This window comes from Ixodes scapularis, unplaced genomic scaffold (genome assembly GCF_016920785.2).
Source record: "Ixodes scapularis isolate PalLabHiFi unplaced genomic scaffold, ASM1692078v2 PGA_scaffold7__128_contigs__length_106722199, whole genome shotgun sequence".
Classification (NCBI taxonomy): domain Eukaryota; kingdom Metazoa; phylum Arthropoda; class Arachnida; order Ixodida; family Ixodidae; genus Ixodes; species Ixodes scapularis.
Genome location: NW_024609882.1, coordinates 101,495,031 through 101,521,105, shown reverse-complemented (window position 1 = coordinate 101,521,105; position 26,075 = coordinate 101,495,031). Strand labels below are relative to the sequence as shown.

General features: G+C 49.7%; 1 protein-coding gene across 1 annotated transcript in view; it reads left to right on the top strand.

The window, feature by feature from the left end:
* Positions 1-17,528, top strand: part of LOC120841323 (flavin-containing monooxygenase 5) — a 113,510-nt gene extending 95,982 nt beyond the window's left edge. The window contains exon 6 of the mRNA XM_040501583.2: positions 17,322-17,528. Within this exon, the coding sequence (XP_040357517.1) occupies positions 17,322-17,528 (207 nt within the window). The remainder of the gene's footprint in view (positions 1-17,321) is intronic.
* Positions 17,529-26,075: the final 8,547 nt, after the last annotated feature.

Genomic DNA, 26,075 nt, shown 5'->3' with positions numbered 1-26,075 from the left:
AGCACAGTCGCCTATAATGTCCCAACCTATAGCCTTGAGTGGAGCAGCCGTATCGACCAAATAGTGTCCTCCACGATTTCCGAAATAATAGCAGTTGTGGAAGCACCTCATACTCTTAAGAGACTTAAGGCCTGTTCACACATACAGCGGAGCGCTAAGTTAGCGCTACGTGAGCGCTCCAAGGAGCGCTCATGTGGCGCTTCCAGCGCGTGACTTCGTTCTAATATAGCACGTGGTTAGCGCTTTAGTAGCGCCTTGTCAGCGCTCCAGTAGCGCCTTGTTAGCGCTCCAGTAGCGCCTTGTTAGCGCTTCAGTAGCGCCGTGTTAGCGCGTCATTAGCGCTTCTTGTACCGCGGTGGCTGCGGATTAGCAGGTGCACTGCGGTTTCGGTTCCTGTGGTTGGGTGTGCATCAGCAGCACCATGGCGGACATGTGGGATGCTCAAATAGAAATGCGACAAATCTTTCGCCAAAGAGATACCGACGGGTCCCCGGCGAACCTTGTTCCTAGGCTGAGGGACCGAGACACAGAGCTCTTTCGAAGGCGATCATGTTTACCTGCGTGTCCTTGAAACCAGCGTCACACATATCGAATTGAAAGATATGAGGTCGTACCCAATCAATTAGTCGCTCAGAGTCCATGACTCTGGGTGGCCTGCCCGACCCTCTGCTTAGAGAGTGGCTCTTTTACTTCCTCTTCTTTCAATGCCAAAGGAAAAACAACAACAAAGGAATCGCCGTGCACGCGCTATTCCGCAGCAGCAAGCACGGCACAAGGGGCTGAGACCGCTAAAGGCCCTGTCACACTGCGGAAACAGTCGGAGAACTTTGTCCTTCAACACGAGGAAAACATGTTTTCGGGGACCCTGTCACATTGCGGAAACAGCAACAATCCGAAAACATGTTGCTGTCGTCCGAAAACCATGTTTCCCAACTTGTTCTCCGACACTCGGGGAACATCCTGTCACACCGAGAAAGCGTGTTGGAAGAACACAAATTGCCTCCTCTCCTGCGCGCTGCATCCCTCTCTCTCTCGCCCTCGTCTGCCCGGCCGGCTCGGCTAATGGTGAATTCCCCTCGCAGATCTCGAGCGCTCCAAAAGCGCTCCATTTGGAGCGTGCATATTCCGCTCGCAGATCTGGCTCAAGTTGGTCATCTTCCACTCGTAGATCTCTGGCAGCTCCCGCTCCACGGAGCGCCCCAAACTCCGCCGAACTTGCTCTGCGGGGTTTCACAGATCTCTCCGGAAGTTGACAAAGCGGCCCACGTGATTTCCGTCTAAATCGGCGGTGCGCATGCGCGGCGAGGTTGGAGAGATCGGCGGGCCGGTCGGGTCGTAGAGTTGGAGCTGTTCGGGTGCGTCGGTTGTTTACTCTGGATTGTGACGGCTCCAACGCTTCTACTTCGCGTAGATCAGGGATGAAAAGCCGGGAATGTGGAGCGTGGCAAATCGTAAGCGCTGACTCTGTGATCGCGAGAGGAAAAACGAGAAAAGGAACGACAGAAAAGCCGGAGGCAGACGCAAGGTTAGGCCTATTCATTCTGCAGCCAGTGATTGTTTACCTTTTTGCACTGCATTCCGTCGGCGTTTTCCCGTGAAATAAAGCAAAAAGTGGTTAGGCAACGACCGCGCAAGTGATGGTTTGTTACCTCTGTGTTTATTAAAGTCGTATTACAAATCTGAACTCCACCGCTGGCAATCGCTGTCCGTGCCCCGCCCCGCCGCTTCGATGCGGCCTAAAGGTATGTGACGGTGCCGAACGCGGACGTCTTCGTTATTTGTGACATGGGCGCCGTGGTACGTATAGTTTCGCCCGGTCTGTGTCGCGTGTTACTTCTGCAGCTGCAGTGCCAGTCGTCACTGGTCGTCGGAAAGATTAGCCGGCTGAGGCGTTGGTGGGACCGGTCAAGTTCGAGCAGCGGCCATTTTGTACCGCGGAGGGAGAAGCGGTGGGGAGGGGTGTGGGGGAGGTCGCTCCAAAAATGCAAGTTTATCTTCCCCTCGTCGATTCGGAGCGGGTCCCACGGAGCGGAATTTTGCCTCCCTCGCGGATTTTGGAAAGCACTCCAGATCTACGAGTGGAATTCACCATAAGCTACAAGCGCGAGCTCCGGGCTTTCAGCATCCCTGCCAAGCACGCGCGCCCGTGCAGTGCAAGCACTGTTCTGGGCCAGATGCTCGCGCTTGTAGCATCGGCTGCGTCTGGACCGAAGCTGAAACGAAGTATAGACGCTTTCAGGCAGCTGTACATGGGCGCCGCCATAACCGACCTTCAGTTTTTGTTCCATCTTATTCCGTTCGCTTCACTTCATCATTACCACAGCAGGAGAGGTTATTGCCATTTTAAGTGTTACTGCGTCCTTCTCCCTAGCATAGGCGTTTGCGGAGGCTCGTCAACGTCCGCTTCACTGGCTCGGCATCTCGGTAAGACCCTAGGTAAGACAAAAGTAGGTCGGCTATGACGGCTCGATCTGGCGCGCGCTGAAAGCGTCTATAGGCGGCTAGGCTCAGATCCGCTGGCTCCGCTCGCCCCTTGAATCATTGCCATTTTGGATCGCCGTCTCATCGACGTCGCTCTACCGTAGTCGGTTCATCAGCCGCGCGAACCATCTCGTGTTCTCTGGATTTGGCGGTTGCGTTCTGCTACAGGGCTAGACCCTTGCACGATGGCATACGCGCCGGCCACACCAGCAGCTTCTGCTTTGAGGCCCTGTCATATTGAGGAAACACGGCGGAAACATGAACAAAACATGTTTCCCAACAGTCGGGAAACATGTCGGCTGTCGGCTCTGTTGCCCGACAACCCTGTCACATTGAGCAACACAACATGGACGACAGAGATAATGTTGTCTCGGTGTGACAGCTTTTGGCAACGGAAACCTCGACAACTTGTGTCGGACGACACGTGTTGCCCATTTCGGTGGCTGAGCGAATTTTTTTCCAGCAACACGGCAACATCTATCTTTTTCTGTACAGATAGTCGCACGAGAATACTTCAATGATAACGTCAAGCGTGAATGGCCATTTTGAACGCGGCTTCTTGCGCGGCGGCAGCTGATCGTCAGAATCATCTGAATCGATGGCACAGAGAAGCACCAAAGCAGAAGCTGCTGCTGTGGCCGGCGCGTATGCCATCGTGCAAGGGTCTAGCTCTGTAGCAGAACGCAACCGCCAAATCCAGAGAACACGAGATGGTTCGCGCGGCTGATGAATCGACTACGGTAGAGCGACGTCGATGAGACGGCGATCCAAAATGGCAACGATTCAAGGGGCGAGCGGAGCCAGCGGATCTGAGCCTGGCCGCCTATACTTCGTTTCAGCTTCGGTCCAGACGCAGCCGCGCGAGCATCTGGCCCAGAACAGTGCTTGCACTGTACGAGCGCGCGTGCTTGGCAGGGATGCTGAAAGACCGGAGCTCGCGCTTGTAGCTTAGCCGAGCCGGCCGGGCAGACGAGGGCGAAAGAGAGAGAAAGGCAGCGCGCAGGAGAGGAGGCAATTTGTGTTCTTCCAACACGCTTTCTCGGTGTGACAGGATGTTCCCCGAGTGTCGGAGAACAAGTTGGGAAACATGGTTTTCGGACGACAGCAACATGTTTTCGGACTGTTGCTGTTTCCGCAATGTGACAGGGTCCCCGAAAACATGTTTTCCTCGTGTTGAAGGACAAAGTTCTCCGACTGTTTCCGCAGTGTGACAGGGCCTTTAGTGAAGGAGGGGGGGTCGTTGGTCGAGTGTGTTGTGGCACCGCAGATCAGAGAACGTGCGGAAATGCGCGAGCACGAGCTCCGCTCAAAGCACGGAGAAACACCAATCTCTTATAGAAGTGATTGGTGTGTCTGATGTGATCATACTTCCTTGAACACGAATAGACGAAGAAATAAGCGCGTAAATTTCGTTGTAGTATCCATTTAAAGGGTTCGTTGCAGGGTGGTTGGAAAGGTAGACGCGTCATGGCGAAAAAAAAAACTGTCTTGCAGTGCTTAGGTCTTAGGAGACGTAAGTTGAAATGCGTTCGTGAAGTCTTGTGCGAGTAGCACGGCTCTTTCTCATGACGTCGCGGAGCTGTTGTGGAATAGCTAGAAGCGTCGGGAATGGTAGAGACAGCAGGTGACTCGAAGTAATCACCAGGAGGGCGAAGTGCAGTTCCGTGAACTATACTCCGTTCATCCTTAAAGGGGTCATAAAACAATATCGGGTTGGAACGTTCATGTCATTATTTATTTTATGTTTTTATTTATTAAGTCCCTCAGGGCCGAGGGCATTACAGAGAAGAGTGGACCAAGGTAGCATATATATATTATGAAATTTGGCAGTCTAACACAACACAGAACTTAAAAAAGGCAATTAGGAAAACAGAATATAATCATGAACAGCATTTTTAAAATCGGCGCTCTCGGTTAAGCCAGCGACAAGTGCGGGAAGGCGATTCCATACCAGTGATGACGTAGGTAAAAAAGAATGATTAAAGGTTCATGTCTGACAATCAGGGATGCCTACTTTATTTTGGTGATCGACACGAGATGAGACATAAGATGGACACAGGCATATTGGTCCTAGTTAGGCCCAAGTATAGATCTTTGCAAAAAAAAATAAAAATAAAACAAACAAACAGTGGCTTAGCTCGGCTATGCCAGGTTATACGTAGCGTAAGCTTAGGTTCAGCTGGTTATTCTTAGCTTTCCTGATTGCCTAGGATTAGCTTGATTATTATGCTCAGTGCTGCTTCAATGACACACACGCGGTATACGCATTATGAGACTACTTCAGGATCCGATGAGTTAAGCTTCTCCGCTCTTCTTATTGAGGAGGAGGCGCCGTGTAGCCGAGCTTTCGGTTGCACGTCAAAAGATCCCAAGGTGGTCCAAATTAATCCTCCGTTCTCCGCTGGGCCGTGCCAGATGCCCGTCGTTGGTTTGGCCAGCTGTGTGCCGTGTTGTTATGTATCAAGCAACCAAGCTGCCGCCCAGAACAACCGGACAGCGCGAGCCATGATCTCGAGCGGCTGCATGCGCGCGGCGCGTGCATCGGGGACTGATCTAGGCGCCATACCAGTCCCGCCCGCTCCGTCACTGCTCCTCACGCATGCGCAGCACGGCTCTCCAGGAGCCAGGCAAAACTGCTCAACCTCGGCCAGTGTAGTTTACGCTACAAAATAGCTATCTGGCCACCACCATCTCGCGATTTGTGCGACCCCTCTCAGCCAGAAAATTCTCCCACCCGCCTGAGCTGTGGAAACCCCGTCAGCGCCACTCCCCACCTGCGTTGCGCTTTCGGAGTTCGCCAGCTTTTTGCAGCGGAGCTTTAAGGGCTAGTTTCCCCAGGGATCGTGTCCCCCGCAAAGAAATGTCAACACAAAACTCTGATTGTCGCCGTCGCTCATAGATGGCTGTATCTGTCCAGAGTTTTCCTTCCTTAACCTTTCTCTCTGTCCTCTTTGGTCGTATCTTCCCTCCCTAAGCTACCGTTTTAGATGAATACACTTCAAGCGGCACGGCGGTTATTTCTATTTCTGCTAATAAAAAAACGTTTCAATCAATCAATTTGCCGGTTGTCCGCTTGCCGCCATCGGTCATAGATGGCGCAACCTTTCGAGCCCAACCACTCAGGTTTGCCAACTTGCGGCCGGCCATTACTTCATTCCCACCATAATACAGCTTCGCTGGTCTTCCTTCTTCAGCAAAGTGGAAAGGCTAAACGGTTTCTTAAGTTTTACTCTATTTGCCTTTTCAGGATGCTTACCCCTTCTGTGTTATCGTCCACTGTGACGACCAAGGAATACCAGAGCTTTAGCTTACTCGGACTTGGCAGGAAACAAACGAAGAGAGCGAACGTCAAGCAGCCCGCAACGCGGGCCGTTCGATGTCCTTCGAGGATTATATCCCTCGAGATTATCTCCAAACATTCCTTCCGGCTATGTTCCCGGTCTTCGGCAAAAAGATCTGATATGCTGCGGGGTATTGGGACAGAATAGACGCGTTCGCTCATTTGGTTTTGTGCTGTCCAAAAAAACCAGCTCTCTTCAAAGCGCGCCCAAAGACAAGTCGGATTCCGTTCGATCGTCGTAAATTGATTCGTCGACTCTGTATATGGGATAAGCCGTGTAATCTGTAATTTCGAGATCTTTCTCAAATAACTCGTGTTCGGATAACTCTGCACTGTGGGATACATACAAATGTTCGATTCAAAAGACTCGTTGAATTCCGTGTTGTCAGCGGTGAATAACCATGCATTTCGGCTATCCTATGCGGTCAAATATTTTCGACTGTTAAGACCTTTGTAGATTGACACGGCTGAGTGTATGGCGCAGTAAGCATATTAATATAAAATGAAACGAGCATTTTAATTGCATTTCTTTTGTCGCGCATAGACTCACGAAAAATGGTTTTCATTTCTTTGTTTCCAAAAATAGCAAAATGCTTTTTTAAAAAACTTCGAGAAATTCTAACCGCCATACCAGCACAATAAAAACAATAAAACTGGTTAATTTAGTCGCCACCATCTTCCAGAATTGCGCCTACGCAGCCTGCCACAGGCCAGCGCAGCCGGGCAATACTGACGTACACTCTCAAAACCAGTGTCGCGCGCTGTAAATCGCTTCGTTCAAGACTGCCATTGTAAAGGCCTATACTCGCAGGGACCGCCACTGATTCAGAAGCTTCTTTATCATGGTGAAACTGCGAGGATCAAAGGGGACTCTTCCTTTCGATTTTGCCTTCGCAAAGCTTGATGACGTGCTGCGGGACCGAAACCACCCGCCTGACGACAGTCGAGCGCGGCTTGTGGATTAGACACGAGAACTGCGTGAGCACTCGACTTCGGCTCGTAACGATCAATGCCTTCGCGGACGCGTGCGTAGTGGCTCGTGTCCAACCACTGCGGTGATCAGAATAGCCGAATGCGAAAGCATTTTAGTCCCGCTGGTGAAAAGGTTTCGAGTAACGTTTCTACGCGTATTAAAGCTGTTTCTGCCGGTATTGTAATCAATCTGTGTGTTCGCGTATTCTTTTCCACCAGACCACAAACGGTGGGACCCTCATGCTGCACAGAAATGAGGATGACCAAGGTTGCATATGGTATTTCGACTCGCACGCTGCAAACTTGGATGACGAGCACGGCATGGCTTCGGAGACAGGACGTCAATTGCTTTCGTTGCCTGCCTCTTCGCTTAATTTGTCTCATTGGTCCGCTCCCTTGCGTCCTCGGCTATGGCTTATTTGCGTGGGCGGCCACGTTTGCCTCCGGAAGCCGCTGTATATCAAGACGCTGCTGCCGATGTCGATGCCGTAGATGTAGATGCGGTCCCCTCGCAGCCCATCGCGCGAAGCACACAACGAGAACCGATCAAGTCCGAAGCGCAACTGACGCCCCGGAGGCAGCGCGCCACGTCTTCCTTTTGCACAGGGTTCTACGGCAGTGACATCACGCTCCCCCGCTGCGCAGCCGCGGTGCCCCCGCCAGCTCCAATGCTTCCGCGACGAAGCATCTGCGTTGCTGTGCTTTTCGTTGTGTTTTATTTCTGAGGCACGTCCGCTTTGACCTTGAGCGGCATGTGGTTGATGACGTATTGTTCTGAACATCTTTCGGGCACAACGCCCGCGCCTTTTCTCGTCATGGGACATATAAGGCTTTCGCCTTAAAATATCCTAAGAAGTGCAACGCGGAAGTATACCGGCAAATTGTAACCTTTCCCGTGAAACGCTACGGGAACACGCGAATTCGTCTGCAATTCTCCATCAATTTAATTTGCTTTCTAAATTTTTAGGGCGATATAAATCCGATAAGTTCAGAAGAATTCAACATGCACCTTGCGCTTCGAAATTATCGTAGAAAAACAGCGGAACTCGGAACACGAGGCACATTCTGTCTGCCGACTTCAGGCTGGTTCACACAGACCCGTTTTCTTACGCTACGTTACGTTACGAATTTCACCGGGAAATTTGTGCTGTGTTTTTAGAGTGGCTACCAATTCAAGGAGGGAGCCTTGCACGCGACATTCGAGACACGAATGTTTCCGTGACTTGGATGTATCGTAAGAAAACGGTGCTGGGTGAAAAGTTGAACCGAGCTCAACTCCGTTACGTTGCGAGGAGCCTTGTGTCCTTGGCTGCCACGGTAACTCACCGTCCTAGCTCGTCGTCACCGAAACATTCGTGTTTAGAACGTCGCGTGCCAGGTTATCTTCTTGAATTGGTAGCCACGCTTAACACGAAGCACAAATTTTCCGGTGACTTTTTGTAACGTCACGTAACCTAACGTAAGAAAACAAGTATGTGTGAACCAGCCTTTAAAGGGGTATTCACACAAGAGAGAAATCCCGGGGATTTCTCCACGGCCCGCGCATCCCGCTACGAAAACGTCAGGCTTTGCGATGTGCAGAAGCCTCGCGCGTTCGTCTCGTGATACGCTCGCGCCGAAGAGAAATCCCCGGGATTTCTCCCTCATAGGGTATTTACACGAGGGAAGAATCCCGGGGATTTCTCCTCGGCACACGCGCATCACGATATGAAAACGCGAGGCTTTTGCACATCGCAAAGCCTGACGCTTTCGTCGTGGGATGCGCGTGCCGGGGAGAAATCCGCCACTTTTCTCCGCGGAGGGCGGATCACGTGAGACATACGTCATCCCTTTTTGACTCCTCGCAGCGCCGTTCTTTTCCGTGACGAAGGCGCGGAGGCTTCGTACTGTCAGCACGAAAGCTCCAAAGGCGGGCGGCGGAGCCGAGGACGGAGTTTCCCGGACTGTTTACGTCACGACATCTGTCCATGGAGTTCTCGGGCTAGTGCACATCTACTTGGAGCACGTGGAGTGAAAGCTCGCTCTGCAGAACCCAAGGATCCTAGTTTCGAGCCACACCCCTGCCCGTTTCGATCTAGATGAGCATCGTACCGCCGTGCGGTCGTGTATCACTACTGCATGATGCACGTTAAATACCCCAGGATAGCAGTCGCACTGCACTGGCGAAATTGTTCATCTAATCTGTAAACCAGTGTCGCCCCATACTGGCAGACCGACCTTACGCTGTATAAATCACTAAACGTCCAATTTGACTTTTGACTTTTTGCCGACTTAAGATTCAGATACTTTGAGATTTATTCATGCATAATGGACCTTAAAAAACGCATCAAGCAACCTTGGCTGTCGCCATTTGTTGGGCACGAAGAGTTTCATTGGCTCCAAGTCTTCGCAGAAAGCTTGCGCAGCCCTAGTGTCCAATACGTGCTCAGAGTACGTGGTCCAACAATGGCGGACTCAAATAACTGGCGCAGCAGCCACGAAATGGCACTGGTTTATCGCAGAAGCGAATAAAGTTTTTGTTCTTTTTGACGTAGGGCGTCTTTTATTGAACATAAAGGTATGGTGCCTGGAGCGCGTCTATGGCTGATGGGTTTAGGTGCCGATTCCGCCCATGCATCAAAAGTAGTCCCGAAGTGGCAGCAGATGCGGTCATAAAAGCCCGAGTGCCATGCTGTCAGATGTCGCGATTCTGGTGGTTGGCCGTAGAGGTTCCGGCAAAACACACGAGCCAAAGCGAGTGGCGCTGTCTTCACGGCGTCCCAACGTCTAGCTCCCGAAGCTTCCGTGGACTGTCAAGTTGGAGAGCGGCCTGCAGCAGAATAGTCTCCTGCCACATCCACCACCACTGCTGTGACGCCGCCAGGATCGCGACCGGCGACAGCATCGCACTTCTATGACGCCATCAGTCAGAAATCGAGGGCCAATTTTTTTTTTTTGGACGTGGTAAACTCTCGAGTTGGAGACGAGCTCTAGGCACTATAGGGCAAAGCAGCAGAGTTAGTTCCCTGTCAAACACCTCCATCTGTAACAGCGCTTACTTCGTAGGCGTCACGTGGTAACACGTTACGAACAAACCCATTCCAAGCTTTCTTCGCCCAGCCTGCGCGTTCTCAATGCGGTCGCAATAAAAAAGAGGAAAACAAAAAATGACGATGAAACGCATCGTAATAATGCGTCAATTTTTCATGGTACGATTCGGTCGGTACATTAAAATAAAATATATCATACCGGAAATACGCAGAACATCAAATCGCTCTTCTTACGCTCTACGGCAATCCGACGTACGTACGGCGCGTGAAGGAGTTCCCAGAAATATAAGGCCTGTTTCGCATTGATTTAGTGTGATATGTTCAGTGGGGCCGAGAACGCTGGCTCAGGATCAAAAAATGAAAGCCGCTTACAACTCCCTGTAACGCCGAATTAGAGCGCAGCTCTTGAGGAGGAGGAGGGAAGGGCACTGGGGGGGGGGGGGGTAAAATAACCAGGGGGGGGGTCACGTTACCTTGGGGATCACGTGACCCCCAATGCCGATGATGTCATCACTGACGTCACTGATGACGTCATCAGTGACGATGACGATGCGGGTACCGATGACGTCATTAGTGACGTCACTGATGACTTCACCAGTGATGATGACGATGACGATGCGAATGTAGGTGACGTCATCAGTGACGTCGCTGATGACGTCATCAGTGATGATGACGATGACGATGCGGATGCCGGTGACGACATCAGTGACGTCACTGATGACGTCATCAGTGATGATGACGATGACAATGCGGATTCCGGTGACGTCATCAGTGATGATGACGATGACGATGTGGATGCCGGTGACGTCATCAGTGATGATGACGATGACGATGTGGATGCCGGTGACGTCATCAGTGATGATGACGATGACGATGCGGATGCCGGTGACGTCATCAGTGATGATGACGATGACGATGTGGATGCCGGTGACGTCATCAGTGATGATGACGATGACGATGTGGATGCCGGTGACGTCATCAGTGATGATGACGATGACGATGCGGATGCCGGTGACGTCATCAGTTATGACGATGACGATGTGGATGCCGGTGACGTCATCAGTGATGATGACGATGACGATGTGGATGCCGGTGACGTCATCAGTGATGATGACGATGATGATGTGGATGCCGGTGACGTCATCAGTGACGATGACGTCATCGGGGGGTCACGCGACATCGGCGGGGGTCACGTGACCTCGAGGAGGGGGCCCCGTGACTTCGGGGGGTCACGTGACCCCCCACGAGGTCACGTGACCTTGGTGGAGGGCTCGCGCGGTGCATTATGGGACATTTCCCATGATGCACCGCGCGGTTACGCCGACGCCGACGGCGACGGCGACGGCGACGGCGACGGCGACGCCGACGCCGACGGCGACGCCGCTCAAGCCGGAAACGGGCCCCTAAGAGCTGCGCTCTAAAAGACACGACCAGCCCCATCCGAGTCCAAGCACGATCTCTTTTAATCACGAGCCCACCGTGAGGTCTCACGCCGGCACGTTAGAACTCGCAGTATGGCGGCGCCGGCTTTTGGCGCCGATTTAAGTTCACGTGCTAAAATCACTTCATATACCGTTCCTTTTTTTTTTAGAGCGCAGCTCTTAGGGGCCCGTTCCCGGCTTGAGCGGCGTCGCCGTCGGCGTCGGCGTAACCAAGGTCATCCCAAGGTCACGTGGCCCCCAAGGTCATCCCAAGGTCACGTGACCCCCAAGGTCACCCCAAGGTCACGTGACCCCCCCCCCGAGGTCACGTGACCCCCCTTCCCACCCCCAGGTCACGTGACCACCCCCAGGGTCACGTGACTCCCCCCCCGAGGTCACGTGACCTCCCCGATGACGTCATCGATGACGTCACCGGCATCCGCATCTTCATCGTCATCATCACTGATGACGTGATCAGTGACGTCACTGGTGACGTCATCAGTGATGATGACGATGACGATGCGGATGCCGGTGACGTCACTGATGACGTCATCAGTGATGATGACGATGACGATGTGGATGCCGGTGACGTCATCAGTGACGTCACTGATGACGTCATCAGTGATGATGACGATGACGATGCGGATGCCGGTGAGGTCATCAGTGACGTCACTGATGACGTCATCTGTGATGATGACGATGACGATGCGGATGCCGGTGACGTCATCAGTGACGATGACGTCATCGGGGAGGTCACGTGACCTCGGCGGGGGTCACGTGACCTGGGTGTGTCACGTGACTTCGGGGGGGCATCCGCATCGTCATCGTCATCATCACAGATGACGTCATCGGAGTCCGCATCGTCATCGTCACTGATGACTCCCCAAGGTCACGTGACCCCCCCCAGGTCACTTCACCCCCCAGTACCCTTCCCTCCTCCTCCTCAAGAGCTGCGCTCTAATTCGGTGTTACAGGGAGTTGTAAACGGCTTTCACTTTTTTCTAAGCAATGATTGAAGCACAATTACTATAGTTTTCCTTTCCTCCCTCGGATGGGGTAAACTGTTGTCAGTGGTCGTCCTTCGTACATCTGGTAAAGGACGGCCTTGGACAATGGCCAACTCTAGACAAGACTTGAGGACTCTATTAAGCCTCTCCACCTGCCCATTGCATTGGTGGTGGTACAGGGATGCCTTGAGATGTTTTATCCCACGTCGAAGAAGAAATTCCTGGAGTTCTTTCGACACAAACTGGACACCATTGTCCGAGACGGTTCCGCAGGGTATTCCCTCACGTGCGAAGATGCTTTTCAAAAAGTTTATAACTGTAGATGAAGTCACGGAAGCTGCTGCTTGAACTTCCGGCCACTTGAAGTGGTAGTCCATGAAGACAATGAAAAACCGCTGACTTGCTGGCGCCCGCTCTGTTGGGCCCACGATGTCAATTCAGAGCTTCGTCCAGGGTTTCTCAGGAAACGTGATCGATTAAGAGGTGCTGGTGCTGCTTTGACCGGCTTATCGGTGGAATGACAGACTGAGCTGTTCAATCTTGAACTTTATCTGCTGGTTTATTCGCGGCCAAGTGTACTACACTCTGATGATGCTAGTTGTTCTAGAAATCCCTTGGCGAGTTTCGTCAGCCAGTTGAATGATACTGTCTTGCAGATTTTCAGGGACAACAATCTTCTCCCCTTGAAAAAGGAGTCCGTCATAGAGGGACGGCTGATCTCGTATGTGGAAGTACGGCCGAAGATAAGGGTGCACAGTATTGTCTTTTGGCCACGACTCAGTCCTGTAGCGAATGACGCTAGGCAGAACGGTGTCATTGGCGGTAGCCTCTTGAAATCCCTGACGTGACAAGGGTGTTGCAATGATAGCAACAGCATCTTCTTCAAACAGGATACCACCCTCAGTGTCTTGGCGAGGTAGTCGTGAAAACGCATCCGCGACTAAGTTTGTAGATCCTTTCTGACATTCCTAGCGAAAGTTATAATTCATCAGTCTCGCCGCCCAACGTGTGATGCGCAACGGGCGAACACCAGGCCTTTTGTTAGATAACAGCGTCAAATGTGCTTGATGGTCGGTCTCGAATAACAAATGGACGACCCCATAAGTAGACGTGCCACTTCTCACATGCCCAAAGGCAAGCGAGAGCTTCCTTCTCCCCAGATGAGTACCGCCGCTAAGCGTCTGTGAGTGATCGGGAGGCAAAAGCGACCAGGACAAGGTAGTTCCCATGCTGCTGTTGAAGGGCGGCACCCAGGCCGTAATGAGAAGCGTCTGTAGCCACGATTATGGGTAGAGACGGATGAAGCATGGCTAGAATGGGAGCAAGCAGAATACAATTCTTGATATTTTGGAAACTCGCGTCCGCTTCGGGGGACTAGACAAAACGAACATTATTTCGGAGTAAACGACGAAGAGGCTCGACCACAGTGGAACAATGCGGGACAAAATTGCTATAGTATTCGACAAGTCCCAAGAATGCTTTCAGCCTTGCAGGGTCTGAGGAAGTCTCAAAATTCGGAACAGCATCTACCTTTGACGTAAGGGGTGCTAACCCTTCTATGGAGGGACGGTGCCCAAAATATGAGAGTTCACGGACATTGAAAATAATCTTTCGATTTAACTTCACTCCTGCGCGGGAGATGTAAGACAAGACTTGACGGAGGTATACATCATGTTCCACCTGCGAAGATCTGTAGACGATGAGATCATCGAGATAAAATTGGACGCCTTGACATCCTTCCAAAATTTTCGACATGATCTTTAAGAACGCTGCAGATGCAGATGCCAGTCCGAAACATACGCGCTTAAAACAAAAAAATACGTTCATCGTGATGAAAGCTGTTAGATTTCGATTCGCGGGGTCGAGACGGACTTGATGGTACGCAGACGAAAGGTTTAGCATGGAGAAGACGGCAGCTCCTCGGAGGGAATTCAAAAGTTCATCGATGTGCAGGAGTGGGAAAGCGTCGATGACGATGGCTTGATTTGGCGCTCGCAGATTCACACACATCCGGATATTTCCGTCTTGTTTCTTGACAACGACGATGGGAGAAACCCATTCCAAAGCGTTGACACGTTTAATGACTCCTTGCTGTTCCAGTTTGAAAATCTCCTCGGAGACGGCGTCACGAAAAGTTAAAGGAAGACGTCTTAGCCTTGACTGCACTGGTGGGACATTATGTCGCACCTTGACCTTGTGCGTCTCATTCCGCACCAGACCCAACTCGGGACCGAACAGGTGTTCAAAGTCTTCAAATCCCGGGGGTAACTTGGATGTGTCCCGCGGAGGTGGACTTGGCTCCCGACACTTCGAAGGAAGGTTGCTTTGCTCAGGAATAGGTTCTCGGGATACCTTTATACGTCCAGGATCAGGAGGATCAGTATGACGTTGCGGAACACTGCAATCACATTGATATTCAGGTTGAAACTCTGGATTGCTGGCTCCACGCTGACTTACAGAACGGCGATCTGGACTGGAGTTGGTTGACGGTATATGGTCAAACTCCTCCAAGTCTTTCAGAACTGTTGTTCCCAATCAGAAGGTTGAAGTGGCCTGGATGCGTAGGCACCCGACGGTACTAAAGGTTGCTAGATGTAACTGAAGGTTGATGACTTGATGGTTGTGATGGCTGGCGAGACGGCAACGTGAAGGGTCTTCGCTGCGGAGCGCCAGCCGGCCCTACATTCCAAGGTGGCTCTGCTCCACTTCCAGCTGCATCCACATAGGAACAATCGTTCTTAGCTCCACATAAGGTCATGCTCAACTCGCGCACTTTGTCGGTTCCAAGCAATGATCGTCCCGTACGCGTCACATAAAACTCCAGCGGCGCGTATCGGTTCTTGAAAACCACCTTTCCAAAGAAACATCCCAGAACGGGGATGGGCTGTTGCAGATAATGCACTACCGCTCTTGGTGGACGACGAAGCTTAATCTTACTTTTTTTGTTACATAATTAAATGTTTGTTCGTTCAAAATCGGGACGTAAGATCCGGTATCAATAAGAAGCTTGAGAGGAGTGCCATTTACCTGGACATCTGCCAAAAACACGTTGCGAAGTCCCGGGTCGCGAGCAAGGTGATCCGTAAACTGCACCAAGATCTCGTTTGGTCAAACGTCACACTCGGCAGGACTTCCTGATGGACAGTTCCCACATAAGTCGATCCGTATCGTTGATAAAAACGGCCGCGCTGGTAGCTTCCGGCAGGTTACCCACGGCACCAGGGTTGTCGTCGACCCCGCACTGGAAATGATGTTTGCCGTTCATCGTTAATGAATGCTTCTGACTGTGCTCGATGACTGCGGCAAACCAAAGCAAAATGTCCCTGCTTCCCACACAAAAAGCACGTCGCGTTCCGTGCCGGGCAGAACTCGCGGGCATGGTCGCGGCGGCCACAAAACCAGCATGCAGAGAGAGAGCCTCCATCTTGTCTCTCCCTCACCCGCTGAGGAGGAGGCTCGTGGACTGCTGGCCGCCTTGCCAGCCCTTGGAAACAGGGAAGACGGCCGTCAGACGATGGCTGACCCCACGGCATCACTGGACCTCGCTGCGATGGGGCCATCCCGGTGGAAGAGCACGGAGCGTGACCATATTGGTGATGCAGTTGGGCGGGGAACGCGGAAATTCCGCAATCTTGATTCGCAGGCCACTGAGCATGCGCATGTATATCTTGGACCGCGGCCGGTTCCAAACCACGGCTTCCGTCGTTAACTGGGAAAGCCGACACCGCGCTCGTAGAGCGATGAAACGATTCAGTCGTTTTCGCGAGTTGTTCAAATTGTATCGCGAGCTGGAACGCTCTGTCCAGTGTGGATACCTCTGCCCCGACGCATTCACGTAAAATGCGGTCCTGAACTCTTTTCGAATCCAACCCCTCCAAAAAGATTTCACACAGGCGCTCGTCTAACATAGTGCCGTAGCTACAGAAAGAGCCTTGATAACGTAATGCGGCGAGGTATGCGGAGATTGATTCGCCGGGACGTTGAACTCTAGCGCGGAGTTTCTTTATTTCCCGAATTACGGACCCCGAGAACTCAAAGTGTTTTTCTAACTTCTCCGAAAATATTTCATACTCGTCATTGAGCTCAGTCGCCGGTGCATCGTCCAAGCGGTATGCACCAACCACACGCTGGCCTTCCGTGCCAAGCAACGAAAACAGGAGTTAATTGTTTTTTTACGACGCGGTTCCATCTGTTCGAACCCCGAAGCGCCAAGAAAACTGGCAAAGGCACGCTTCCATGCCGGCCACGCAAGGGTGGCCGTGTCGGGAACAGGAAGAAAGACGAATGGCGGCGGCAGAACTGCCGTTCCAAAAGCGATATATTGATCATGGTGGTGAAATGTCAAAAAGAACCACGGAAATAGTCAAAGCACGCTGATGGTCGAAGCCTACCGTTATGGAAAATATAAGATTGCAACCGACATGGACATGAACCAGACGGTATGCGCAGCGATCGGGTGCGGAGATCATGCTAGGAAGAGACGACGAAAGATCTAGGAAGGAAAGAAACCTTTACCTCGTCGCCTCCTCGCTTCCCATCTTCGTCGCCATTGTAATATTTTCAATGGGCGCGAAAACGCTGGCCCAGGATCAAAAAAAGACATGACCAGCCCCGTCCGAGTCCAAGCACGATCTCTTTTAATCACGAGCCCACCGTGAGGTCTCACGCCGGCACTTTAAACGTGCAGCACGGCGATGCCGACTTTTGGCGCCGATTTAAGTTCACGTGCTAAAACCACTACATTTAAAATTTCGTGATTTCAGAACGCAAAGAAAGCAGACGATTACAAAATGTGATACTATTGGGTTGTTGATGAGTTTTCTCTCTTTTCTTTGTGTTCTGAACTCGCAGTAATAAGTACGAAGGAACTGAGCCGATTCCAGGACGCACGGAGCATACGAGCCGGCACGAGTGTATCTGGATAGACCAACAATTCCCCGCGCCACACAGTGAAATGTGGGATGTTCCGAAAAGGCCTATTGCAATCTTTTGTACAATTTTTACACTGACTCGCTCGCCTGCCTCTGCAGTACTGTATCAGATTTTTTTACGCTGTTGTTTCTACCGCAAGGGACCCCACCCGTGGCCCGGCGCTGCGGATGCGATCCTGAGGACGAGGGAGAGAGTGCTGAAACCGCTCCAAACAAGGATGGACTTCGGCGACCAGAGTAGACCGTCCAGGGAGGTGGACAAGTTGGACTACACCGTTATGTTGGCGGTGGTCGTGTTGGTGTCGGTGTTGATGGTTCCGCTGCTGGCGCACTGCGTGTTTATGTGAGCGACGACAACATCATCGGGACTCTCGTCGACAGGACTGGCGTGGAGGTCATAGCAGTCACGGGTCATTGAGTAATAAAGATTCAAGGAAGTGTGGTGTCAGGTTGAAAGACCTCGTGGCATGCGTTTTTGTAAGGCATCAGCATTTGTTGCTCTGGTGTTCGAAGCCGCCGCCCTTCGTTTGGAGGGTCATGGCTTGGACTAAACTTGTTTCGTGAGGCTGCGGCGCGGCCCCCACCGTGCGTAGTCGCTCCGTTCGCTCGGTCGTTACGTCCACTTTCCCTCGCCCTTGCAGGGTACGCGACGGGCGCGGTGACGTGAGGCGCAATTTAGCGCGCATGCGCGGAAGTGCATCTCCCAAACCACTCAGAAGCACGCGCGCGTTTGCTTCGTCGTGGTCGTTGTTGTGTCGTCTGTGAGCTCACTGTCAGTCATAAACTGCACTCGCGTTATAAAATTCATTCAACTACGCATATCTAGGTGGTGCACACAATGTCCGAAAACTCATGACGCTCTCTGCTCGTCATACTGCAGTGTTATATCTACTGTATATATGTATTATAAATGGATACCATTAGAAATTTATTAGAGCGTTTTCTTGCGACATTCGTTTCTTGCAGTGTAAACAGCTACGAACTTAGCAAAATGTAAATTGGGGAAGATTGGTGGCGAAAATATGCCATGGAGAAGGGGAACAAAGTGAACAAAGGACAAACACCGACTTCCAAGCACAGTTAGGTGACTAGTGCGCGACCAAAAATTCCGTCTGGTCCTGGTATCAAACAAGGGAGCTGTCCATTTCCAGTGGAGCGCTCTACCAGCTGAGCAAACCAGGAGGAAGTTGTCTGTAGAGCAAACGGCTTTTATCAGCTGCCACCAGTCCTACACTAACAGAGGTGAATGTCCTGAATTTTAAGTTTGCGATGATAATGCAATTAATGCAAAGGCGCAAGCGAGCTGGACAAGAATGACGTAATTCTTGTTCAGCTCGCTTGCGCCTTTGCATTAATTGCATTATCATGAGATTGGTGGCGTTTTATGGTGGAAACAATGCGAAAAGAAACGAGGACGAACGAGGAAAATAGAGAGGACCAAGCGCTCTTCTCTAGAAGCGTTTAGCTTTGTGATGTTGCTACCACAAATAGCAGCAAACCGTCAATAAATATAATTTAGTATAGAAAAAAAGTATGAATACCGGCAGAGAAAAAAAACTGATGTACGAGGTACTGTTACATCACAGTAGTTGTAGTTTGAGATGGTGTAACATTTTCTGGACTGCCCAAAATGTGATAAAGCAAGCGGAGGTACCTGTTCTCGCATAGTCCCCCACTGCCAATGTAGCAGGATTTCCGACATTTCCTGTTATTGCAGGCTCGGGTACGCCGCGTTAAACAATTTCGTACGCCATTCTAGTTTTTTTCTTACATGACAACCGGTCATATCTAATTCATTCGGCTCTTCAACAGCCAGTCTCATCGAGTCCTTCGCAGCAGACTCAGTGTTACTTAGGAGCTCTTTATCGTACATCGAAAACTTTGTTCGCGGTTGAGGAGGATGAAGCATGGCACAAAGTAAATTTCGCGCAGCCGGTCCTTTACCAGCGCTCCTGAAGGCGTAGACCGCCCTTAGGTTGGCTTCATGGAAGCCAGAACTCGTTTCTTGTGAGGTCTGAAACCGTATTTCGGCACTGCATGTTTTACAGTTGCACTGTAAATCTACGCCTCTAGACGTGTGAACTGTTGCTCAAGGGCGACCACCCCAAATGGTGTTCCTTTTCAACGCAAGGCTCGCTGTATCTTGGTGACACGCGAGGTCTCGTGTAATATGAACCTCTCTAAACGTGTACTTTGTTCCGCAATCGCACGTATAGGGGTGGGTGTTTTTTTGCGATGGCCGCATAAATTTAAAATAGCGGCCGCTATTTTAAATTTATGCGCACATCTGGCGTGAAAGAGTAGTTTGCCCGTTTTTATACGTAAATCTTCCGTACGCGCTAAACAACCGGAGGCATCCGCCCCAAAGCGCCGGCATCGTATCCATTACGGCGATTCTGCGATAGTGGGAGCGACTGCTTCCAGTCCCGTCTTTCCCCATCGACCAGTCCCGTCCGCCTAGCGGTTCAGCCGACCTCCGGGGCCTCATGCAAGCTGCATTTTTACCGAGACCGAGTAAGTTTCAAAAAAGCAATCTTTTCGCGACCATAGGCGTGAAAACTTCATCGAAAACAGCCTCTTTTACCATGAGCGACGACGAATAGCTCCTTCACCGTTCCGACCGGCGTTTCCGATGTCCTGCCTACCTCTCTCACGCGAGCAGCGTTGGATGCGACGTCGTGAGGTTTTTATCGCGTCCGGGTATCCACTCATAACTCGTCTGTGCGCAAACTTCGTGGTTTTCCGCGCAGGAAACGGCCCCTCTAAGATCCAGCAATAAAACCCTGAGTGGCTGCCATTTTAATACACAGTTACTTCCCTACTAGATAGTTAAAGTGCCTATAGTTCCCTACACGACTACTGGACACATTGAAAAAGCTAAAATAAATTTGGGCGACTTTTAGCATCGCGTAGTGAACATGCTGGAAACTAGGTAATGAAAGGGAGATTCAATTTGTACTTTTGGAAACACTACACTCGAGTGGATGGCAGTGTCCACACATCTACAACACATTGATATTGATATAGTGACACATTTATTTCAACCCAGGAGAGACGCGGCGCCGCAGAAGGTCAAATCGCCCATACCATAAAGGCCTGCAGCGCCGCATTTAATAATGAGTAAATGGTATTGCCCAAAAGAAAACAGCTACCGCACCACAAAATAGCAACATACAAGCATATAGAAACACAAACAAGGAACAGAGGCAAAGATAATCCGACACTCGTACTTGACTTCTTGAGCGACCCGCATATTATATATTGGCCTCGAGTCGCAATTCGTTTATGCTTGGGCCTACCAAGATACTCCCCAAATACCCCAACGTTAGTGGAAGCCAGGGTCAATCTCGTTGAAAATCACGGCAGGGAGCTGACACTTCGGCACATAGCAAGACAGTCATCTTGTCAATCAACAGGTCCACTCCTAAAGCGTTTTCATCAGCGTCCACTCTCGCACCTCGGACAACTGGCAGCGCAATTCAGAGCACTCGTTGGTGACCCAGACATCATCTACATGACTCCACCACCATACGCTCCACCACTAAACATCAATGAGTCTGTTCCCGCTCTCAAAAGTAAACGGAACACAGCCCAACCTGTAGTCCGGAGCCTTGTTGAAGACCACATGGAAACGTCCTTCGCTGGTTGGCTGCGGGTATACACCGATGGCTCTGTGCTTCATAGCCGTAAGTCGTCTACTGCTGCCATGTGTATCCCAGCGCTCAACATGACCGAGTCCAGGAAGCTAAGTTTTTATACTACGTCGACAACTGCCGAACTTGTGGCACTTTGGCTTGCCCTTGACTCACTTAACAACCTCCCTCAATGTGGCAAAGCGTTAATCCTCACAGACTCTAGGATGGCGCTGCAACAGCTAGATCGTCTTGAAGACGCACCGCAATACGCTCGATTTGTCGCGCACGTAGCGAGAAGCTTACAAGCAAATGGCTGGCAATTAACCTTTCAGTGGTTGCCTTCGCACACTGGCATCTCGGGCAATGAGGCCGCTGACCAACTCGCTGCAGCGGCTCATCACCTTGATGTCCCAGTGGTAACGATACCTAAAATACACGAAGCTAAACTACTTATACATCAAGATATAATCGTTCATCACCCGGACCCACGGGTTTCTTGCGGAAAACCTTCTGTACGTGTCCCATCGAAGCTACAACGATCCAGCGCCTCCTTGCTGCATAGGCTACGCACCGGATGTGCCTTCACGGCGAAAGCCCTCCACCGCATAAACTCTGCCGTCGACCCCCTCTGCCCAACCTGCAATGTTCCTGAGGACTTCGACCACCTCCTCTGGGACTGCGCGGCGTTAACGAAATAGAGAAGATCCCTCATCGACGGCCTGCAGTGCGCCGGCGTCGCACATGCCACTACAGAGGAAATTCTTTTTCCTCCGGGTCCGGCCGGGACCGCTTCTAAAACATTCGCACGTCTCCTCACATTTTTAGAAGACACAGAATTATTCGATCGCCTATAAACCACAAGTATCCGACCTTAAGTGCAGAGTGCCAACAAGTGACAGTCATCCACCCCTTCCCTTTGTTTTTATCTCTCTCTCTCTCTCTTTTCTTTTAATCTGTCTCTCCTCTAACCCATTCCTCAACCCTGAACTGACTCGCCCCCATTTTTAGGAGTGGCCAACTGTTCAGGTTTTCCTTTCCAATAAAACGCTTACTACTACTTACTACTCGAGATCGACCTAGAGGTGGCGCTACGGTCGCGCTATCATCATCATCAAAGCGGGGATAGGAGAACCGCCGCCCCATAGGCCCTCCACGTTCGCGCGCGAGACGGCGTAGATTCTTGCGTTTATTTTGTCGCATACTATCGTTAAGAAAACAATTCTTGCGGAAAAGGATGCGGTACTCTTCGGTGCTTGAGTGAAAATCGAATCGTGTTCCAGGCGTGCGGCCTAAATTTATATAATCGCTTCTGTGTGTGCGTCGTCTGCTCTAGGCAGACGTTGGAAAGCATGGATCACCACGAATGATGCTTGTCTCCGGGGAACCGGAATATATATGTTAAATATTTGTTTTTTTAATGGGTGTATTGGCTCATCAACGGGGCAATCAAAAAAATTCTAACCCAGATAACACAATACTGGTACTGTAGGCTGTGAAATCGCAGCTTCTATGCTTTTTAACTTCTAGCTTTTGCAGTAATATAAATATTTAGAATGAAGATAAGTTAGCGCTGTATTGGAAATTACCATGCTATTGAGCTCCTCTGCCCTTTTACTGTGCGATAGTGTGGGTAAGTGTTTTGGAGTCTGAACAAATCTACTACGTTGCGATGAGGAGAGAGAGTCTCTTCCAGTTAAATTCTGCCAACTGCACGGTTGGCAGGCCAACTGAAACAAGTGAAACAAACTCTTCTAGTATATCTGCCGTGACTGTGATAAACAAGTGTAACCGAGCAACGCAGCAATGTTCCTGTTATTAAATGCTTTTCTCGGTAGTGTGGGTTCACCCGCTTCAATTTTCTTGGTGAGGGCTCTCGGCAGCGATCCAGCACTTGAACGGTGCCAAGCTCACGGAACAGGCACGAGCTAAGGACACGAGGTGCCAGTACCACGAGCTGCATGGAATCTGGAATTCGGCGAAGGGCCCCTCGATGAAGTAGTCAAAAAGGACAGTGTAAACATTGTAAATAAATATGTAGAGTGTGATTTACCGAGCCTCCGCCCCTACATAATCTTGTATTCAAACACAGTAGTCTTTGCAACCCAAACAAACGACGCGCACCACGACAGAGACAGCATCGGCCGCAGTGATACTCTTTTACTGATAAGGGCTAGCGACCTTCACGAGACTTTCCGATCACCCTCCGCCCTCACCTAACCTATATCGGGACTGGGCAGTTCATCGAATAACTTTCAGATTATTCAAGTAATGCTTTAATTACAATTTTTTTTTTGCCGGTTAATTGGAATTTTGTGCTGGAGAAAGTCAACAAGGAGTAAAAAATGCCTGCTTCAATGTTTTTGACGTCTTTATTTCTTTTGTGACACAGGCTTGCACAGTAAACCATTCTGCGTGCGTCTCATTTCGCCGAGGGTTATTACACTGTTTAAGTATAAATAATAACTAAAAAATACCAGTGTGTCGAGCCGAAAAAAATACGGGTTCGGTTACGGTTCAGGTTCAGGTAAATTTATTTTGTTCCGGTTCAGTTCCGGTTCGATTAATTCGATCCGCGAACCGGTTCGCGAACCGGTTCGGAAATTATAAATGACAAATTAAAACATTAAAATAAATTACAAATAAAACATCTGAAATCAGCACATACGAAACGGGATACATCGTAGTGTAAGGCTCAGGGATTTCTACCAGGAATGGTTTCTTTATGTGCACTCAAAGGTTACCTCACCGATGTTTACGCATTCGGACTTCATCTAATTGGGTCCGACGCAGTAGCTGTAAAATCCGCGACCTCCTTACAAACCCACTTACAAGTAGAACTCGCTTAACTATCCCGCCACCTCGTCTTGTAAGCAATTGAAGGAACAGTGGGGAGAAAATACAGCTTTCTTTATTTGAACTAGCCTTCGGTAACTCAAATTAGACCCTTAAAGAAGTTTTCATTAAACAAGATACGGAATATGAAAAACACTTCACCGAACGCAACGCCAGAAGGACGTAATAGGATAAATATTAAAATAGAAGAGTTCGCTGTTTCACAAATATGTTAGCTTCTAAGTGCCTATACGAAACCGGATGCATTATTATAAAACTCCACAGCCTTTTCTTTTCTCATTGCGAAGGAAGCAAGCTTCAAGAACTCGCGCGTTCTAGAAACGTGTTATGAAATGAGCACACAGCAGCATTTAGGATTTACGAGATTGTAAAAAAATAAAATCTGGTGACGCGATTTTTTTTTTTTCGCACAGCATTTTAATTTTCTTTTTTCCGTACAAGCCGCGACCAGCGCAATACTGGTTCCTATGTCAAGATTCATGGATGCAGCGTTTATATTACTAAGACTGAGTGGAGAAGAAAAATATGTAAGCGAGGGTGTGTGTCAGTTGACGGCACTTAAAAAACAAATGGCATTGATAGCACATTCATTGTCAACAGCGCGTGGCCGAACCGTTTTGACATGAGCCGGTAACCTTTATTTTTTTCCGGTTCAGTTCCGGTTCGGGCTCATCGCGATAACAATATAACGGTTCGGGTTCGGGTTCAGTTCCGGAAAAAATACCGGTTCGGTTCCGGTTTTCGGTTCAGTTCGGTTCCGGTCCGACACCCTGAAAAATACTCCATTTTAAAAGGCTTAATTCCCGCGTTCATGTTTATGTAGGACTCACAATGTGAAGTTTAGAATGGGAATGCAATACGGCCATTTATGGCATAGTAAAACCAATAAAAAATGTGTAGTTTTAACCTCTTTCACGCAATATGACCGGCGAAAAATCAACATACGGATTAATTGATTGATTAGTCTATTAAAGGATAGCGATCAGCCCGATTAATTTTCTAATCAAACCACAGACCCACTCAAGATTTAGTGCTTTATGAAAGCCACGGTTTGTGCGAGATAACAAAAATATGTGGGACCAGCGATTGTATACAAGCCAACACAGTAAGACTATAAAAGCTTCCGACTTAATAATAATCGATTTGCTGAATTTTTACGTATGGGAAACGATACAACACCACCTTTAGTAAGAGAGAAACGGCAACAAAAACATAAAACATTAAATAAGGAATGTCAAGCTCAGCCTGAAACGGGCTTGCGTCGTCGAGATCCATGCTTCTGAGCGTGCGCCCGTAGCAGACGACACACTGCGGTATCCCCGCTTTCGCCCGTTTCCGATTTCGGCCGCACGGTGGCGACACGGTTCGATCTCGAGGCGAATAGCAGACTATTTGTTTTACACAAAGGGATGGTAACCCCTACCGTAATTTACATAAATGCAACGGTGCTACTTGATTATTACCTATATACTAGAGTGATATAAATTTTATTTGCGAAAGTACATATTTCTCTTAGTCTAGATTGTTGCGAAAAGACACCATATATTTAAAAGGCAAATGTTCGGAGCTAGCGAAAATGTAGCAGAATTCAGTTTCGTTGTCTGATATCCGAGTGCTCATGGCTTCAACACGCTATCGAAGAGGGTGGTTTCTTGTGCCAAACTACAGTCCGTTGTATGACGCTTTCAAAGCTGCTGGCTGCAGCTCCTGTCTTGGTTTAGCGCTTGATTAAGGCGCATGCTTATGGAAATGATAGGTTAGGTGAAAATATATCTGCTCGAGCCGCTATCGTTGACAGTGTTGGAGTCACGCTAGAGCCGACTCGCATTTTTCGAATTAACGTAATCCGGTCGTCGAGCGGTCAAGTTCACCTAACCACTGAGCCCGCTAAGCAAACGATAAGGATTATCAAATATGTCAAAACAATGGCATGCATACAAAAAACATATCTCTCAAGTCCTTGTAGTTTGAGATTGGGCTTCAACTGAAACAAATAGAAGGCACAGCTCAGACATATAATCGACGGCTAAGTGCGGTTTCTGTCACGTCCAATCCATTTTACATGCTCCAAGTGAACTAGAGAAAGCAGGAGTGTTTCAGTGATAGCATTACAAAATCATAGATTACATGTCATCATAGATGAACTCTTCAAAGACAAATGTGCTAGAATACTGAAAGCTTAGCTGAAGTATGCACAGCTTTCTTGACACAAACGCCTAACAATGCCTTTAATTTCATTTCATTTATCATTACTTAAAAGCTCACTTTCGAGGGCATTCCATAAAAACGGGCAAGTACACTAAGTTATACAATTAAAAAAGAACACAACAACGATGGAAAGTAATACACATGGTAGTTTGGTAAAAAGAGAGTAAAAAGGCAACAAAGGAAACCGCATTCCGAAAT